At 36.9% G+C, this 21904-nt stretch overlaps 1 protein-coding gene across 2 annotated transcripts; it reads left to right on the forward strand.

Annotated features, from left to right (window-relative positions):
* Positions 1-610: 610 nt before the first annotated feature.
* LOC138701602 (TIP41-like protein) lies at positions 611-21904 on the forward strand. Of its 2 annotated transcripts, XM_069828662.1 has the most exons (5): positions 626-1186; positions 1349-1528; positions 2728-2947; positions 11178-11336; positions 16831-21904. In XM_069828662.1, exons 1-5 carry the CDS (start codon positions 1023-1025, stop codon positions 16960-16962), a joined length of 855 nt encoding a protein of 284 aa, XP_069684763.1. In that variant the 5' UTR covers positions 626-1022; the 3' UTR covers positions 16963-21904. The 2 variants fall into 2 exon arrangements, with proteins under 2 accessions (XP_069684764.1, XP_069684763.1); XM_069828663.1 differs by lacking the exon at positions 11178-11336 and having other exon boundaries at positions 611-1186.

Raw genomic sequence — 21904 nt, forward strand, 5'->3', positions numbered from 1 at the left:
GCTACAGCTCCAACACCCATAACTGGGGCAGTTTTCATTGACACGTGACGAGTCGCGAGCTGCAGCTAATATAATCTTGGTTCTTTCCCGCAACGCGGAGATTTTCCACTCCGAACCGACCCGAGGCAATTGAGTTTTGAATTTTGTGTCCACAGTTCGTGTGAAGCAAATGAGACTATAGTTTTTGCTGGTTTTAATATATATATTAGGTTATTTTACGACGCTGTATCAACATCTCAGGTTATTTAGGGTCTGAATGAGCTGAAGGTGATAATGCCGGTGAAATGAGTCCGGGGTCCAGCATCGAAAGTTACCCAGCATTTGCTCAAATTGGGTTGAGGGAAAACCCCGGAAAAAATCTCAATTAATATATTTTAATATATATTTAAAAAGTATTAGATTTCACACAAAAAAAATTTCCACGCTTATAATTTGCCAGAAAGTGTACTAATGATTGAATCACAGTCTAATATATATATATATATATATATATATATATATATATATATATATATATATATATATACTAGACTGTGATTGAATCAAGTGCAGCTGTTCCCACACCTTCCACCTCGAATCACAGCCGTCAACTATACAACCTGACTTCGCAGGAGAGGGTGACGACGAGGAAATGATATTTTTCTCCGCATATGTTTGTTTTTCTTATTTTTATTTAGTGATATTTATTATTCATTTTAGCGACATTTCTGGGGATATTTTAACAAACATTGGAGAGATTTAGCTACTTTTTGTTGAAAAGTTAGCGAGATTGTAGGGCGATTTGTTGGCTACAATGGTGGTGAACCTGCTGAGCGTAGTCGAGTTTTGTTTTAGTATTTGACATTGAGTAATGTTCGTATTTACGAAAACTAAAGAAATATGCTAGTTTAGTCAGTTAAACTAATGTCAGAAGTTATATCAATTAATGGGGACGTAGTGTTACTATACAATTAAAACTCTTGTGACTATTTCTAACCTTAACAAATTGTGTTTGTATACATCATTCTGCTTTGTATTCTATAATGGAATCGCATGAAGGTGATATTATGCGACTGCCAATAAATTCGGAAGAACATACATTTAATAATTGGGAAGTGAAATATAAGAGGAGTCACATCTTGCACTCCAAGTGCTCAAATGAGAAGGGTTGTGGTGATGATCTTTCAGAAACTTGTTTGTTTTGCCTGTAAGTAAACCCCTTCTACCATTTCGGGAGAAACTAGCTAACATGTACTTCTGGTGATTTTAATGTAGTACTTATAAAATTTCTGTGCTTGCATCTTCCAAACTCCCCAATATTTTCACTCTTACCTGTAAATAAAACACTTTGATATATGTTTATTTATAGATATACTCGGATGCTGGAGTTGCCACATATGCCCGACATGGTATTTCCCAACAACCAGTTGATTCTAAAACATGTCAGCGGTTGTTCAATTGAATTTAATGCTTTAGATGCTTTGAAACGTGTTAGCAATGGAAGACTAGCTATCAAGATTGCTTGTGCAGATGCCTGGAAGGAATCCCGGTAACTCTAATTGCAAAGTTAATATTGTAATTTATTGGTTAGAAATGGTTACATTGGGGACAGAAATACTGTTACCTTAAATGTAGGCCTATTTATTTAGGGAGACTTCCTACTGGAGCAACTCTCAACCACAACTCAACTGTATCTACATCAACGCAACTACATATGCTATTAATACAGCAATACCACAGTCTAGTATATACATTCACGAAGCTTGAGTTGATGAGGATACTAGCACAGTGTAGTATATACAGTCACGAAGCTTGAGTTTATGGGGATGCTAGGAACAATAGATTGTGCAGGTACTATTTCGCATTGTCTGTGATGAGGCGATAGTAGCGATCCTAGTGGTTAGCAACTATCTATGGATGCATATTTACTACGTATTGAGCTTCGTGATTGTATATACTAGACTGTGGTACTAGCACAGTTTAGTATATACAGTCACGAAGCTCAATACGTAGTAAATATGCATCCATAGATAGTTGCTAACCACTAAGATCGGTACTATCGCCTCATTACAGACAATGCGAAATAGTACCTGCATTGTTCCTAGTACCCTCATAAACTCAAGCTTCGTGACTGTATATACTAGACTGTGGTACTAGGAACAATAGACTGTGCAGGTATTATTTCGCATTGTCTGTAATGAGGCGATAGTAGCGATCCTAGTGGTTAGCAACTATCTATGGTTGCATATTTTCCACGTATTGAGCTTCGTGACTGTTTATACTAGACTGTGGCAATATGAACAAGATGCGTACGTTCATATGTCATCTCAACTCATTTGCGATTTCAGTTGATCAACTTGATAGCGGCTTGATATATTGTATATTTTGATGACTGCGGTTGATAATTGCTGTTTGTATGTACAAATGTGCTCACAAGCTGAAGATGATGTCGAATTTGCAGTTACCCAAAGTTACTCTGTTGCAAACAGATATGAATCGTCAATGCAATTAAACTGCAACCACAGTTCAATTTCGAATCAGTTGCGGTTGAGAGGTAGCCTACTCCAGGGGGAAACCTCCCTAAGAGTTGGAAATTGAAGTTGAGTTTAATGAAACATTATGAGAGATTAGTAACTAATTTCGATCTCAATTCATAGAATAGGCTATGTTTCTTCATATTAGTCCTACTCTTCTTGGAGATTATGTAGCTTCTCGAGTTCAATGAATATGGTGTTGCTTTCTTAACAGAATGGAATCTGGGCATTTAGACGAAGTGAAACCTTTCGACTGGACCTTCACAACAGATTATACGGGTACTTTAACTGGTGATTTTTCAGTCACCACAACTGAAACACGAATAGATTTGGACAAACTACGCCGACGAGAAAGGATCTTGTTTTACCACGACCTATTACTGTTTGAGGATGAGTTACACGACAATGGAACTGCTGTCTGCTCTGTAAAGATTGTGAGTAAAGTTAAATTTAGGGTAAAATCCAAGATGTAGTCGCTATTTTCCTGGACCAATTGGAGAACGATGACTCTACATGACGTTACACAGGATGTTAATATTTGAAAATATGAATTAAATCGACACCCTCAACTTCTCCCGCTTTTCATTATCCCACCCTACACCACTTCACTACCCTCTATTTCTCACATATTTTCTTCAACTTCTATCTTTCACCATCTACCTACTTTGCTTTACAAACTTCTTCATATTAAATTGAAATACACAACTTACCTTCGAATATGCTGGGGTTTTCCCTCAACCCAATATGAGCAAATGCTGCATTATCACCTTCATTTCATTCTGACGCTAAATAACCTGAGATGTTGATACAGCGTCGTAAAATAACCCAATAAAATAAAATAAATAAATAAATACCATACGCTGAGATTCGAGATCTTAGGACCTTTCGTGTAGTAAACCACCATCATAGCCATTATGCTACGAATTCATCGATAAACAAACAAAAATTATACTTAGACACAATTAACATAAGATACTTTCAAACGCATTAAATATACAACTCCATTATTATATAATGAAACTGAATTCATTAGTTTGCTACTAACTTTCTTACATTAAAATATAACAAATAGATCACAAACTATTTAACTTGTATTATAGGCCTACAAAAAAAGTAATATCATAAATATCTGAAAGATGGCGTTACTCCACTTATCCATAATTAATTGTCTTATTATATATATGTTACTACTCCCTTTAGTATTCTATTAATCTTACGATGGCTAGTGCATCAAATATACATGTACCTGACACAACACAGAAGACCATAAACTTCTTCAAATTATGCAAAGCCATCGACACAGATAATGAAAGTAGTGTAAATTGGTGCATCAAATAAGAATTAATTTCAGATAAAACACCAAAAACTTGTACTAATTGTGGTGCTGCAGAAAAGTAGTCAATATGGCAAGTAAGATCGAAATATAAAAATTTTCCGTGCTACCTTAAATGTAAGCAGTGTAAAACAGAGTGTATAATAATAACAAACACATGGTTAATGGGTGTACAAAACAAGCTGATCAAATGTTCCTTGACTTGATAAACAACATTAAAAAAGCATACCCTGGCTATGAATAAACACCATTAACACCCAGAACTTACACTAACACAGAATAACAACACTGAGGTAAGTTCAATTGTCAAAATTTTATGAAAACTATTTTTCGTACTTGCAATATTATGTATAGATATAGGCCTACGTAACGTCATATAAGCCTCATATGTCATCCAACTTATTGATCGGGAAAACAGCGACTCCATCTTGGATTCTACCAAATTTAATATTAAGGTTTATTAATAATTAGTCCTATTTATAGTTATTATGATATTAGAATGGTTCAGTGAGATACCTCGCTAATCCACAAGCAGTTTCTAGGATTTTACTAATCGGTAATGACTCCAGGGCTAATCTTTGATATCTCCCCACACCACACATGGGACTGACGTCTGATTCGCTTTTCGTCATGGGTTAAATAGGGAGATAGCTAAGTGACATGAGGGTAGGGTATGTGATAAGGTTAGTGGGTTAATTGAGGGAATATCTAAGTGACGTGAAGCTGAGGAATGTGAAAAGGTTTCAATCTCCCGTGTGTAGTGTAATGATGGTCAGTAGTCGATAGTATTGAAACTATATAGGTAGTGAAACTGTTTCGAATACTATTGATAGTTCAATCAATTATGGTATTGATAGTATCAAAAAAAGGGAAGATCATTCATAATATTATAAGGATTTTCCCAGAGAGGGCCTATTTCATAATATTGTAACTTTTATACAAGAATAATGTGACTTTTATTTCTACCTTTAACCACGCACCCATCAACAATGTGTATTCCACTCAACAAAGCCGTTATTGCACTCCACACAGCGACAATGACAGTACACGTGTATTATTGAGAAGAACAACAGTGTACTCCTAATTTCAACTAATGTTCACAAAGCACTATGTACAGAATACAACTGTCAGTTCTCAGTTCACAGTTTGTTTGCTTTGGCTAGTTGTTCTAGCTCACTCACTCAAGTTCACTGTACGTCGAACCCAAGCCTTCCACATACAGTTCACTACACAGCGAACCCAAGCCTTCCAGATACAGTTCACTGCACTTCGAACCAAGCCCTCCAGAGGTGGTTTCTTGCACGTCGAACCCAAGACCTCCGGATACATTGCACTCACCTGGATACTGCCACAGTTACAGACTCACACAAGTTCACTGCACGTCGAACTCAGGTTCACCTTGCTCCAAGACTTGAAGACTAACTAACTCGCAGCTGACTGCTTGCGCTTTTATTATTAAACCATAATATCTCGAAACTTCGATTCATGTGGCTTACGGAAACGTCGAGAGGATTGCGCTTCTAAAGGCTTCCCCTGCTCTCTCTGCTCCATGTCGGGACCGCAGTTTTCCTTCCCCTTGCCTCGCACCGCGCCACAGTGTCTACCGAAGCCCAAGTTCCATTTCCCTGCACCTCCCTCTCGCTCCATGCCGTGCTGGATGTGTGCACACACTCCCGAGGCCACCAGAATTTTCCAGAACACTCCAGACGGGTCCACAATATTAACTTGAAATCATTATAAAAATGTTCAGTTTTTTACTTACAACAATTTTTTTTGTTAAGGGGACACTCAACCATGTTTTGGAACTTTTTTCCTATTTGACTAATCTTTTTCAAATGTGGAGAAAAAGTTTAATATACACATGGAAAGTAACATGCAAAATCTCAGCTCATTAGATCCAATACTTTTCAAAATAAAAAATATTTCAATTTTTAATCAATCATTAATTGAAATATCACTTTTAATTATCATTTTTTATTTTTGGCTTTGTGCATTTGACTGTGACTTCTCAATGAATAAGGGAAGAATTCTGCATATTGATTTAGTTCTGTCACGTAAATTAGTGTAGAAATTTAATTTTTCATTTCTATGACACTTTTTCTCCAATTTTTAAGTTGAGTGTCCCCTTAAGCCTTGGTTTCTCTGAACCGACGCATGCGACGTGCGAGATGCGAGGCCGCCGCTGCGAACCATCTTCGCAATGACGCTGCATGGCTTGTGGTTTCTCAGGCTGCGAGATCGCGTGGATCAGTCGCTGAGCGCGTGGTCGATCTCTTCACCTGTTTGCTAATGCTAGAAGAGGAAGGTAATTATGAAGAGGAAATGATCCTGATCCTGCATTCTTTTTGGTGAAGACAGTGATATCTTCAAGAATAGGAAAAGCGAGGGTGCTTACAATATTCTTGTAAACCGCCATCTGATTGATAGTGAAACAAAATTCAAAATTTATTTTGGAGTCTCAAGGGACCTCTTCTATAGAATTTTGTATTTAATTAACCCATTAAAGCCCAAATTATTTTTATTTAAAAAATTTAAAGAATGTATCTATTTCATAAATTTAATCCATAAGATGTCAAGAATATATTTTGTTTCTTCTGCCGTGCACCAATTAGTTGAATATCACCCTGTCTACAAATAGACCGCTGGGCACTTTTGATATCTGCGTATTCATTTGCAATAAAGTAAATATATTTATTTATATTTAATGTTTTATAACCAGAAACATTTACACCAATTTAAATAAATTAATGACGGTTTTAGTATTTAATGCAACACTACAATGCTGCAGCAATAATGAAATACACTTATTTTAGTAATGTCTGTCTTTACCGAGTGTGGTAAGGCTTAAATCATCTTTGACAGAGAGTTACATCACACTTCTTGCGGAATGTTACTGGTCTGCATTTACACGATTCCATCAGGCAGTGTTTCTGAGAGAGTCGTTTTGCCATGAACTGACCTCTATTATCAAACCTCATATCAAATTTCACTATCGAGGTGATGAAATAGGGTGCCCCATTCTCTTGCAATTAGAAAACATCTTGAGATATTGAACAGCCGAGTATCATCGGAATTCAAGTAGGTCCAGGGAGTCTCGTCCATGTATGTCTCTGTATGTAATCCAACCATTTACTATATCCATATCCAACTTTCTGACAACTCTTTTCTACGGATTAAAGTGGCATATTTGCCTGCTAACCAGTTATCATGCTCCAATCAACTGTACTTACTGTAGTTCTCTATTATCTGTGATCCACACCGTGGATTAACGGTTAGCGCGTCTGGCCGCGAAACCAGGTGGTCCAGATTCGATTCCCGGTCGGGGAAAGTTACCTGGTTAAGATTTTTCCGGGGTTTTCCCTCAACCAAATATGAGCAAATGCTAGGTAACTGTCGGTGCTGGACCCTGGACTCATTTCACCGGCATTATCACCTTCATCTCATTCAGACGCTAAATAACCTAAGATTTTCATAAAGCGTCTTAAAATAAATTAACCTACATCTTCCGGCTGTGAAACGAATCACGTGGAAGGGCGTTGTAATATTTTCTATTTAGCTTTAATATTGCTATATGATAGCTCAGCACACATCAGGGAGGTTTAAACTCGGTTGCTTGATGGGGACATCTGAAAACTTCGACCGAGTTTAAACCTTCCTGAGATATGATTGTCGGTTTTTTTACACATTTTCTACAGATTTACGTTTTCCTATGCTATTCTACTACTAGATTCACGGTTATTTGCATCCAGTAGACACTATCTCCCTACTCCATTATCATCGTCATCATCATCACTATTCTCATCATTTATTATCTCGTCTGTTCCGCTTCAGACTGAATGCTGATTAAAAGCTGGTCTCTCCATCGCTTCCGACTTTTTGCCTGAAAATTTCGAGTATTTGAAAATATCCTCAGACTAGGGCATTAGTCCCTCAATGAGTGAGTATCGTGGTGGGACTGTTACCTTAAGGCCTCTAAACCTGCCTGCTTTTCTATCTAGTTATGACCCCATAGCCAGAGGATTCCGGTTTGTAAGGAATGGACCCACGCTCTCATTCTCTCCCGTTTGCTATAACACTGAACAATAAGAATTTTGCTCCGGCTTAAAACAATGTGTTCCTTATGGTTTTGTGTGCGCTGAATCTGAAAATGCATCTCTTTCCTTCGTATCACATAAGGGTTTTAAGACATACTATGATTTCAGTTTTCGATAAGTGTTGTCCTAGGAAACATCTGGCGCGGGTTGGAGGTTGTAAACCAAAACTAAAGCTAATGCATTTTATGAGTTTATAACTTATTTCCGGTTTCTTATGGTTGTTGGCATTTTATTTTGTACTCCTAATAAATAAACAGATATTGATTGGTCCCTTCTATTCAGTAAATTTCAGAACAGTTCAATGTGAGGTATACGCAATGAATAAACAAGGGGGTGGTTTTCAGTATTTAAAAGAAAAGTTTACCAGTTTGAGTGAAGGTAAATTAAAATAAGGCATTTTCATCGGTTCACAAAGTTATGGCTGACTCTTTGTTTGAGGAAAAACTTTCCATTACAGAAAAATGGCATGACATGCTTTCAAAGATGTATGCTGAAATTTCCTTGGAAATTCTATGGCAGACAACTACATAGAACTTGTTGTGGAAGCCATGTCACGTGCATATGAGAAAATGGCGTGTAATATGTCTCTCAAAATACACTTTTTACATTATCATCTGAATTTCTTTTCTCCTAACTTTGGAGCGTTAAGCGGGGAGTGTGGGAAAAGAGTTCATCAAGAAATATCTGAAATGGAAAGACGATATAAAGGAAGATGATCATCCAGGATGCTTGGAAACCATTGTTGGTTCGTTGTAAAAGACAGTGTCGGGTCTAGTTGTAAATAGAAGTGATCCAGAAAATTCGTTTAATAGTTCAAATTTCAAAATTTTTCTCATTATATGCATGAAATATTTTTATTGTTCTATTTTAAACTATGTAACATCATGTTTGCATCCAGTACACATTTTTCAAATATTATGAGGCGTTTTGAATCCCAAGTGTGTTGTCATTTTACCAGAAGCAGTGAAAAATTAAAAACAAGTTTTCATAAAAAATTCAATTCATTTTCCACGGAAAATGGTACGTAATGGGGCAATTTGGATTTTAAATTCAGATTTAGGGTAACATATTAGTAATATTCACCCATATTGTATCGGAGCAAGACAAGAAGTACAAATTTGTTGTTCATTGTAACCACAGATTACACTGCCCCGGGGACCACGACGTGGACGTGAATGGAGGTTTTCCCTACTCATATCTAATTTATATTAATTTTATTTTCCTATATACTTCATTATTTTCTTCATTTATATTTTTATGTGAACTCTCATATTGATCTTCAACTTCTCACTCCTCTTTTTTCGCCTATGACGAAGATAAAACCATTCTCCGAAACGCTGTGAATTCATTTACAATTAAGCAATGTAAAAATAATCCAATCTACATCTCTCCTATACAACCCACCATTGTTTCTTCCCTCTAGATGCAAAGCTATTTTCTGAAGCCTCGCAGTGCACGCCTCGCACAAATTCGGCCGGACGAATCTGTCCGAGGCGACGCAGCGAGACCTCTCTGCGACGCTGCGCAGATCGCGCATCTCGCAGCTGTAGAAACCACTCACTATCTCTAGTGTAGTCCGGATTTGTGCGATGCGGGCCTTGCACCTCACATCTCGCATGCGTCGGTTCAGAAAAACCAACCCCGACCCTGCGTACCATTTTCACAATGACGCTGAGAAGCGTGTGGTTTCTCATCCTGCGAGTTCGCGTGAATCAGTTGCTGAGCGCTTGTTATGTCCAATGGATTTCGCCGTCTTGCTACTTTTGAAAGAATAAGCCAAAATTATCCTGCATTGTTAGTGGAGAAGACAGTGATATCTTCATTAGACTATTTGTCAACGCTATATGTATCTAATTCTAATATTTTTCTTGTGACGAAATTGGATATAGATAAACTGAAGAACGAAGAGAAAGAAGAAAATTTGAAGCAAGTTTTCAAGAGAAAGCCACTAAATTAGAATCCACTCCTGAAAATAATAATGAGTACTGGACTCATTTAAAAAGCTGTAAACCAGGGATGTCAATGCGCCTGCACTGCAAGCTCTCAAGAACCTGCAAAACATTTCCTTAAGAGCGATGATTGCACTTTATCTTGCTGAAAAGTGAATCTTGTTGAATTTATATTGCTTGCAGTATGAGCACGTAATATAGGCGATTTAACATCCCTACTGTAAACAGATAACAGATTGGTTAGGTCAGGCTGAGAAGAAGCTACCTACTGAAAGATGCACTGGAAGGAATTGTGAACGGGAAAAGAAGTTCGGAGCAGAACTAATTATCAGATGATACACAACATAGGCCTAAGATATTTGAAACATATGTGGAGACTAAGAGGAAGGCAGAAAATATGGAAGATTGAATAATGCTAGATTTGCAGTGAAAGATCTGCCGTTGGGAAGAAAACTGTCAGTGAATGAATACGGTTTTACTGCTACATGCACAGTATTTGCGATCAGTAGATTGTCTTTTTCTACTCTACCTAGGCTATCTAATTTCAATTTTTTTCTAGATACGTTAGTATTTTCTTCATATATCCATTCTTGTGAACCCTCATGTTCGTTTTTCATCTCTTACGTATTTTATATTCCACTCTTTGCAATCTATTGTTGGTTAGTCAAGTAGAACAGGTGTTTGTAACGACTCCGACGAGTAGGCTACCCTTCTCACCTCTTCCTTTTCTCACCTGAATAGGAAGTTAGAACCCATCATCGAAAAGTTGTAAATTCCTTTAAATTTAAGGAGTGAAAAAATGTGAATTTACAACTTTTCTTTACCATCCACCATTGTTTCTTCCCTCTAGATCCAAAGCCATTTGCTGAAGCCTCGCAGTTCATGCGTCGCACAAATCCAGCTGCGCGATTCGGTCCGAGACAATGCTGCGAGGCCTCTCTGCGAACCTCCGCAGATTGCGCACCTCGCAGCCATAGAAACCACTCACTATCTCTCATGTAGTCCAGATTTGTGCGAGGCGGGCCTCGCACGTCGCATGCGTTGGTTCAGAAAAACCAAGGCTTTAAGGGCCCATTTTGCAGGCTGGGTCACATATATGATTTATGAGCATTCTAACAATCAACGTTTTTCATTTCTGCTGTGGGTTAACTGTCTCAGAGAAACATTTAAGAAATTATTCGTATCGTATTAATTATAACACGAATAATTAAGTAATTTCATCAATATAACCAAGAATTTCTAATAGTGATAGTAGTAATAGTAAATCGAAACAACTGTTGTGTTTCAGAGGGTGATGCCTAGCAGTTTCTTCATATTGTTGCGGTATTTCCTTAGGATAGACAACGTGATGCTGAGAATTAATGATACTCGATACTACCATGAATTTGAAACCAATTTCATTCTGCGGGAGTATACTTCCAGAGAAGCCAAGGCACAAGATCTCAATGTAAGGAAGGAAGCAGCAACTGTATGTTCAAAATGAGGGACTTCTTCTTATCACTATTAGCTCTTTATTATGCCCTGTTGGTAATCAATTCATTAATAGCCTTTTTTTTTTTTGTGTGTGTGTGTGTGTGTGTGTGTGTGTGCGCGTGCGTGCGTGCGCGCGCGCGTGGTTTTTTTTTTTTGGTAACTTTAAGAAATTACCCATACGTTCTGCAGTCTATGGTAGTTATTTTCACTTCTTCCAAGATGTGTGGGTTTGTCCTGTATATGATATCTTTCAATTTATCTCTCAGATAAAAGTCACAAGGGATTATGTCAAGGAACCAAGGAGTCACAAATCCCTACTAATAACTCTGTCCTGGTTGAACACTTTTTTATTTTCTGTCATTGAAACATTGGCTGAATTAGCTGTCACAGAATCTTGTCGAAAAGGACCAAATCATGCTCCCTGTCAGTTAATTCTCGTAACAGGGTTGTATTATAGTCTTTAAATCATTTCAGCTGAATTCGACAACGAGCACGAAACTAATAAAGAAATAACACACAATTTTAAAGAAATCATATCTTGTTTACTTGAAGGAAAACTCCATTCTTTGCTCTTGCTCCGTAAACTCATTGATAACGTCATTGTAAAATGTTGAAGAATTTTTAAGTTCTTGTAGCATCTTCTTCTCTATTGACATAAAATCTAGGTTGTTCAATCTCTCTTACCATTGAGTCGATTGTTCAAGTGATTTCATTTGTTTACGTAAGGACAAATGATATTTCGACTGATGTTGATGTGCTGGGTATGAACAAAACAAGTGATGTGCAGTTCAGAAAATGCTGTGTAGAGTCACTTAAATTTCAGATGTGTAGCTAGTTCATGAGGGTATTTACCACGAATAATTTTTTCATATTGATTTATATTAAAATATTGAAAATATCCCACCCTTTTTTTGTATTTGAATTTCAAATCCGTGAGCTCTGTTGTAGGCTTTCCTGCAGTCACAGTTTCGCTTTTTTCCCTGAAAGATCGGCAATCAAACAATTTTTTTCAGGATTTCCGCTATTATGCACTTATTTTAAGTCATTATATGAGACATTTCAATTTACATTTCTGCAGCAACCACTTCTATTTTTGTGCACCAATACTCTTGGAATTTGAAATCACCGCCAAAAGTGTACCTGCTTAGTGTCTACTAGACTGACATAACAAACCAAATGATTACATACAGAGAGCAACCACTCATGTGTCAGAAGCCAAAGAGACAAGACATAATACAAGAGAACATTTGTTATGGGAGCAGGATGCGGTGCACAGAGAACTAGATGGTGTACAGCAGAGAAGAGCCTGTTGCTGTGCTGGCAGGACAGCGCTAAGTTAGACTAGATTTGAAAGAATAGGTAATTGGTAATTTATGTAAAAATGAATATTTATTAGCTTCTGAAGCTACTTTTAAATACAATTTATTGTTAATATTAAAATAGCCAGGGTGGGTGCAGCATACCTAGTCTACCCTGAATACACGCCACTGTTCACAATAGTATTTTTCTGGAGCGAGAACCTACAGCTTTGTTTTCTTGATGATAACACATCTGAATTATTTTTTATAAAAATATCAATCAGTGAATAATCAAAGAAAGGCTCACCTCACCAAAGAAAGCCAAATACTGGCCGCAGTCACCTGATAGATTAGGATCAGTTGAAGATTATGACTGTTATGATTGTTATGAATGGAAGTTAGAAAGCTAAGCAACAACACTTTTTTGTTTTTGCAGACTTAACCCTAATCTGCCTGGTTTTCTGACATGTGGCGATTTTTGTAATTTTTTCAACATTTGTTCAAACTTACGTCCTTACTATGGAATTAAACTCGGTTTTGTTTAAAATCATCTACTTTCAAAGATAAGGGGTGGTACCGTACGGTACCGCTAGGCAGATACAGGTGCAAGATTTCTTTTCTTCAGATTTCATCATTTTAAGTCGTTATTTATTGGAATGACAGAAAAACTTCACTATATCATTCACTATCTTTTATTATATTATTTCTTGTATGATAATAACAGGGCAATGGAGCTAGCTTTTACAAATAGCAAGGGTTCGCACCTCAATGCTCCTTGGTTTAGTTGCACTTCCTAAGATTTTACATATCATTTTTCAAAACATTTTACACAGAGTCCCACTTCACTCGTAATGCATTGTGTGAGTATACGAGGACAGTCAGCCAGCCAGCCTGTCCTCGCAGGTTATCAAAATACGTACAGTCGGAAGGGTAGGCTCTTCATATCATGTGGTAAGTTGTCGAGCATTTCAACGAGAGGTGCTGCACATTTACCATAATCAAATTATTCAAAGTGATCATTTGCACTTACCCTCTTCCCTTGGCATATTTCAAAAGATATCAGATATGCCCATAAACAATGTTTAGGCACCATAATTGAAGCCGAACCTTTCCCCTGATGAAATGTTTGCAGGATGACGTCTATAGGGAATCATACATTCATCAAAATTCATACATTATGCCAGAATGTAATTTTTTATAAATCTCTCCTTCATCAGATTTACCAGAGGTCGGAGCTTACACATTTTATCTTGCCGATCTAAAATTTGGCATTATCGGCACAATGGACAAATCGCACGATTTTTTCAAATCGATCACACCACATGCAATTGTAAACTAATTCATTGCATGTCCAGTGCATTTTTCCTAGTAGCATCTTCTGCTAGGTACAAAACTGTATCCATTGAAGAGAAGAATTCCGATTAAGAACTTCATTTCTTCAGCTGTTATTTGTAAACCTTGTACATTTGGAAATAAAACATAACGCTGGGTTTCTCTTACAAAATAAAATCAATAACATTACAGTCAAAGAATACTTCAAACAATTCTGTAGGCTATTTTCCTCTATAAAATGCATAGTCAACTACAGGAAAAATGCTACTGTTAGAAGGGGGATGTTCATCATGTATCTATGAAGTTGGTTTTCGTGTGAGTTTGATTGTTTCCTTCTTGGTTACGCTTTCCTTCTATATTTTGGGCACGAAATTGAACTACTTGTCCTCATCTCATCTTCATTCTTAGACTCAAACCTCTTTCGATTCTTCAAAGTAAAAGTTTTCTTTATGTTTTCTTATTTCTTCTAACTTTCTTTATTTGTCACATCACTATCTTCATCACAGTTAGATAAATCATATGCCTTTCACTGTAATAAAATTGATTTCCTAAGAGATTATCAAGTAAACCGCCTGTATCTTCCTTTCTATAATCTTCATCAGAATTCACTGTGACGTCTGATGGATCAATATAGATAGTACTTAGATTATTATACTGTCATCCCCTATGATTCTTACAGCTTCAATAAGTGTTATGTCCCAGGAACCATAATAAATTATCAATATGAATGCTATAAAGAGGAAAAAGTCGATTCCTTACAAAATGCTACGGCATCTGCCTAGTGGTACCATACGGTACCAGACTAACTCTACGTCATATATATTTGGCAGTTCGTATATTTATAGTGAAAACATGAATTGAATGCTTTACTATAAGCCTTTTCCAATATATGAAATCAGAATTTATTCAAAATTATAATCCTAATTGAATGTATTCAAATATTTACTTCAAACCGATACCAAAATTGAGTGATTCAAGAAAATGTGTATAATTACCGAATGCCACTACGCATACCAAGCCAAATAAATTTAAAATATTGTTTTCCTAACAAGGACTGGAATGTCAGTGAGTAAATTAAACAATGAGAAATTGTGAAAATAATCATTGTTGCCAACACAGCGACTGGAAACTACTATATGTACCTGTGGTACCATACGGTACCGCTAGGCAGATTCGGGTTAAGAGAATATCAGGGAACATCTGATCTGGTACGAGTACCTATGTACCATCAGTTACACTAATAATAATAATAATAATAATAATAATAATAATAATAATAATAATCCATGGCGCTACAGCCTGTGAAGGGCCTAGATTGACCAGCCGGCTGCTGGCCCACATGCCGAAGCAGAGGTGAACGATCATCCAACCAGAATGGAGGTATCGTGTGGTTAGCATGATGATCCCCCTAGCCATTATAGCTGGTATTTGCAACCGGATTTCGCTACCTATCATAGCTCCCCAAGTGCATCACGATGATGGGTGGGCACCGGTCCCATACACTGGCCGAAATTTCATGAGGAATCGAACCAGCGCGCATTCCGTAATGCGAGTCCTAGGCAGGATGCCTTAGACCGCGACGCCAAGGCACGGGACCCATCAGTTACACTCTGATATCAAATGTGTTTGAGTTCTTTCATTGTCTTGAATGGCTTCAGTGGTATTTGAAAAATCGAGGTGCTTTGTATGATGTAACACAGTTGAGCCCTCTGAATGTTCTAAGATTTGTGAGTCTGCACTCTGTGATCTGTCTGCCCATTCAAATAACAAATACATGTTTATAATGCAAAAGAAAAATCAAAGCAGTACAATATTTTTTGCGTATTTTGGCCTGGAAAATAATTTTTATCATTGTTTTATTACATAACGCATAAACAGTAATTAGTAGGGCCAGAATTTTTAGGTATTGCAAGTAAAAATGACGCCAAGTATACTTGAGTGGATGTCATTTAGGTTAGAACTGTTTTGAGGCCTTGTTCACAACACTCGGAAATCTAACAAAAGAGAACTGGGTCACAAAGACTGCAGAATGGATCTAGTGAAGTGCATTTGCTAATTTGTAAATAATAGTTGAAACTGTTCATTTGAACTTGGGTTTGAAAAGTGAGGTTTACCTAGTGAAGCGACCCACAAGTCTACATGAGCAAAAACTGTAGCTAATAGTAGCAAATAGTGTGAACTTCATCATTTAAGTAGTGAACATTGAGTTGCGTCATTCACTACAATTTGCTACTGCTTTCAAACCCAATGGTATTATTTATACCGGAGTAGAGGTATTGCTTGCTCATTATTACTATAGCTAGTTGGAATATTAGCTTTTAGTATATAAAAATCTGATCCCTAGATAATTAGTACTTTATGAATGGTATGTTTGTCAGTTAAAGTCTTTTCTTCTTGTGCAGAGTGACATTTACAGCAGATATTTAAAATATGTCATTCCTGTTTCAATGAATCTGACCACACAAAGTGAGTTGCGTGTGATCTTCAAGAATGTACAGGCCAGTCAACTATCAAAATGAAGTCATATATTTGGTCTGGCTCTGTACGTAAGATAATGTGGTTCCTAGTGATGTCTTCTAAAAATGGTAATAACTGCATAACTTTATGGAATCAGCCCACATCTATTAAACTTTTTTACTCAGAATGGTCTCAGGAATAAGCTTTGTAAGTGCTGATGCAACTGTGCCAATTACCTTGTGTACTGGTGTCAACATTTTAGTATCACAATGAGAGCTCAGAAAAGTGTGTAGTTGATTTTATCTGTCATAGAGAAACAAACCACCCTGCATGTAATATGCAACATATCATTGTTATTAAATCTGTGCTTGAATTTTTTAGGTGCCACCATCTAGATTGATTGATCCAAGTGAAGTCGCTCAGATTCTTCCATTAGTATCATCCTGCTATGAAAAGCTATCTCTGCCAACTGTTAAACAAGGAACAGGGGAAGGTGCTGCTGTTGCTGTATGAACAAGTGTTTTCATATTAGTTTGTATGTGTACTACATAAGAATGATATGTGCTTAACAGAGAGATTATACCAACAGAAGCACTAGTGCAAGTGTATGAACAGAATGTGGTTTGGTATTTGTATATGTATTAGATAAGAATGATACGCACTTAACAGAGTGAAATTATAACAATAGAAGCAGTGGAGCTTCTTGTTTCACTGTGAACAATATCTAATTAAGAAGGAATTGCTAGAATTATTTTCAATGATTTTTTAAAATCTAATAATGGGCACTTGACTTGCGTCATTGACTGAAGCATCCACATCTGTGTGTGACGTGCTGAAGCTGTAGTTCTTTTAGCAGCCAGATGCCGTTGCTCTTGGTGCACCATGGGAGGCAAACTACATAGCACTGAATGACGATTAATGAAACAGTGCTGGAATGCCAGTAGGAGAAACAGAAGTACCATGCAAAAACCTAGCACTAAGCACCATCTTTGTTCACCATAAATTCCAATAATTGGACCTGTCAGGATTCAAACTAGGTTACCAGTGTGGAAAGCTAATGCTCTGTCTGTTCAGCTAATAGTGCGCCTCAGTCAAAAAAGTTAATCATGGTATTTTGAACTGTATTCAGGATATTAAATCTCAAAAATAATATTTCTTAAATTCTGCATCAGTGGCAGACGGCACCAACAAAATAATGTGAATTGGTGTGCTGCTTATTATTAATTCAAGAAATATATTGTCTTAAGATTCGAATTCCTCTGATGAAGTTTGCAACTCTCCGTTTGATTACTGTTCGAAACCATGATACTAATGACTGTGCTATTTAGCTCCTCCAGTAGCTCATTGCTAGAAAGCTGGCTTTCATTTTGCGGACTCAAGGTCTATCTCTGATATTTAAATGAATGATACATGAGTTGAAACTTTAATAGTGGCAACACTGCTCTGGAAGCAAAACAAGACGGAATTAATTATTCTCACTTTTACCATATGTTAATCTATGTCTAACCTACTTCATAGTAAATGAACTTTCCCTTCCGACTCAAAGTGCATGCGCTGTGGTGAGAAGAAGATAATCTTGTGTGAGTTACTGATCTAAACTGTTGTGTTTTCACCATGTTCACAAAACAGGAACAGCAAAGTTTGTTGAAAATTCAATGTACCTGTGGTCACACAGCAAGACAATGTCATGAAGATCTTGTTGAGGCATATGGAGAAATGGTGTTACCATACAGAACAGTGGCAAGGTGGATTAGAGCTTTAAATGAGGGACATGAAGCATGGCAGACGTGGCTTGGCTCGGTTGCCCTAGTGTCAGTGACTAGTAAGTGCAGGCTACTTCCACACTGTTAGACACAGATCGACGTCAGACGATATGTGAGTTGGGCCAAGAGATAGGATTATCGCATTGTTTGCAAGATAATGCTCTGGTGCATGTGGCACACCTTGTAGCTGATCTGTACCGTCATTGGGGTTGGGAAGTGCTTTTCCATCCACCATATTCACCGGACTTAAGCCCCTGTGATTATGACTTGATTCCAAAGATGAAGGAACTACTTTGTGACATTCGATTCCGAACTGTTCCCAAGATTCTGCAGGCAGTAGGTCACTCCATCAGAAACATCAACAGAACACGTGCTGCTACAAGAATACTACAATTTCCACATCACTGGCAATGAGTTGTTGACAATGTTGTAGAAGTTTCACAGAGGTATCACTTTTGTGTTAGTAATAAATAAATAATTAAATGGATTTGAGGGAGATGGGATATGATGGTAGAGACTGGATTAATCTTGCTCAGGATAGGGACCAATGGTGGGCTTATGTGAGGGCAGCAATGAACCTCCAGGTTTCTTAAAAACCAGTAAGTAAGTAAATAAATAATTGCCACTATTAAAGTTCCAATCTTTGTATTTGAGGCCTACAAGATTTGAGAAATAAAGTTTTTCCTTGGAATCTCCCATTTCTCTTAGTCATGCAAGCTGCATTCTGTCAATTCTCTCTTTCTCATTTCGCTTTATTTCATGACGTGATGGCATATGAACTACAGTGGTACTAGTTGGGCGTGGATAAGCATGTCTCTGTGTTTTCGATCATGGTTTGGTGTTGGGCAAGACCTGATGCCTCTATTTAGAGTTGGTTTGTAAGATTTAATGACTGTTTGACTGTTAGGCAGTTGCTTGAGTCTGTTTGTGTTGAAAAAATCTATCCATTGAGTTCTCCCAAATTGCCCCTTCCTCCTTGAGGACTAGTACGTACAGTGATCTACAGTAGTGCCACCCTGTCCGTTAATAGAAACAAATTCTATGTATTATGTCAGGAACAACTGTGTTCCTTCCTCAAGACTCATTTTCTAGCATTTTCACATGTCTGCAGAATTTGTTTCAGAATTTTTATGTATGGAATAAGATCATTTGTTTACATTGTCTACTGTAAGCCATTACCTAAATTGGCTGGTCGTATTGAATGTCCATTAGTCTGAGTGTCCCTGCCATTTGTCTCGGCAGAAACATTGAGCTGCCTAGTAGGGCTATGGAATTGGGAACTGTACAATAATAGCTGCAGTAATAGCAGTAACAGAAGAATCATTTGACTTCTCTTTTTTTTTTTTTCTTTTTAATAGACACATTACAAATTGTAGTCAGCCCACCAAAGACCTTTCAAAAGAGAAATTTAATTATCATTAATACTTTAAAGAACTGGGGATCACGAAGAAAAAATGGTGAAAGTCGCATTTTGAGTTAACAACAGTTTGAAGTTTAGAAGCCGCTTGATATTAAATTATTTTCTTATGGAACTTGCTATAATGTTGTAGTGCACATTATAAACTGTAAGTCACTGAAATGCAGAAAAAGGCATGCTGTGTGAATGTCGTGAGTAGTATATTACTTTCTTTGTTCCAAAAAAGTCACTTATCAAGAAAAATTAATCACATAATAAAAACAAACATGATATACTGTATTGTAACTGGAATTTCACTTTGAGGCAAATTTCACAAAATGTACAGAATTAAAAGTATAATTCACAATCATATTAAGAAAAATTAACCACACAATTAGAAGAAAACAATGTTATTTCATCACTGTATTTTCTGCACTGGTAACTTCTTGTAGTAGTTCTTGGCCTCTGGAGAAACAAATGATGAGACTTTGTAAATCTAAGTACTGGTACTTTAATTTGGAAACTGGAATGAGCTCTCAGTAACTGGTATCAGTTGTCACCACCACCACACCGGTGGTGGTGACAACTGATACCAGTTTGTCTTAAGTAGAACCAGAATGTAACTTTTGCAGAAAATGTTCTATGAAATGTGCTGGGATACCCTTTGTCAGTTTCCCCTCCCCCCCCCCCCCAAACTGTCACACATGCCCTTAAAGTAAATATCAGGAGGGTTAACGAAAAGGACCAGGTACACCCTAAGAGACCCGATAACACAGAATCAGATTTCTTTAAAATTTAATTCATTAACAAGAAGAAAGATAGATTCCATAACAAGAACTGAATGTGTTAGATCCCGGAAAATATCACAGTAATACTTAGTCAGTTTCACTCTTTCTGATATGATAGTACAAATAACATATGATCCAATCTGATAGTAAATCAAACGGTATTTACTGAAGTTCAATACATATAATGAAACCTAACATTGAAGAAAGCCAAAGTCTACAATGAACTCAATCTGATCAGCCCAATTTAACTTCACTGTATCAAATGCATGGCAAACAAGGAATGAAGTCAACAAGCTTGGTACAATTTAGACTCTTGGACAATTTAAGCTTATCAAACATAAGTAAATCTTCTGGTAATTATTATACTCCATAGAGCCAAACTAAATCAAGATACAAGAAACATATTATCACCTGATTTCCCGTCACTGAGCAACTAGCCTAGGCAAGGCTACCTTCAGAGTGCAGATTTGTTCTTCAACTGGCACCGTGTGCCATATGAACTCCACGCAGCTAGCTTTGTAATGAATACATGCATGCACAGCAGAGATATAGATCATTGGGCCCACCAAAATGTCGCCAACATAAGTATGCAAATATACCATTATAATGTGTAACTGACTTGTACTATGGAAGCTGTGCTCTTCCTCAGTAACTTGCTGTGAATATAACAAAATTCTGCCTCACTTTAATCTTTATCAGAGATTATCATAAAATAATTTTTGTCAAAAGATTAATCAGTTATAAAAAGCAATACGCTATGTATTGAACACTGAATGATACTACAAAAGTGCATTATTTGTGACAGTAGATAAAACTAATTGGAATCAAATGTGTTGTTCAGTTGATTGATCAATTGTTTGATATCCAATGCTCAGCATTGTTTACAATGGAACCAGTTGCCATCTTGCAACCCATTAGCAATAAAAAGTATTAATATTGTTAGGAAAAACTTCACACTTTAGTAGATTCCAACCCATTTGATAATTTGTCTTTTAAACGAATTTGGTGAAGTGAGTTCCAATTTTATTTAAGTGTTTGACAAGGCAGTTATATTGGGTAATAAGTCTGGATGTTTCCATTGCTGCTTTATGGTTTTGGACGAGAGAAGGATATAGACTAATGATTAAAATTATTTTCGCATGATTTTCATATATCTGAAATTCTGTGGACAGTGCCAATTCTTGAGTTGCATTATTATTGTATGATCTGAGTGGAGTATTTTTTTTAACATTGTTCGTGGCAGTATGAGAAGAAGTTTCATTCCCAACAATCAACACTGCCATAATGTGCCAGAATCTATTGAAGTGCAGTGTTGTACTTTAATCTGTGAAGGTAGTTTTATTATGTCATTCATAAACTTTTTTTTTTTGTCGTCAAAATTCGTTGCCTGCTTGTATTACAATAGTGAACAGTTTACATGCTGAAAGATGTGATTGTACTTTGTTGAATCTCAAAAAGAAAGAATGATAGTATCTCAAGCTGCTGTAATAAAAGGAAATTCAACTTAA

Source organism: Periplaneta americana, chromosome 6 (assembly GCF_040183065.1).
Source record: "Periplaneta americana isolate PAMFEO1 chromosome 6, P.americana_PAMFEO1_priV1, whole genome shotgun sequence".
Lineage (NCBI taxonomy): Eukaryota > Metazoa > Arthropoda > Insecta > Blattodea > Blattidae > Periplaneta > Periplaneta americana.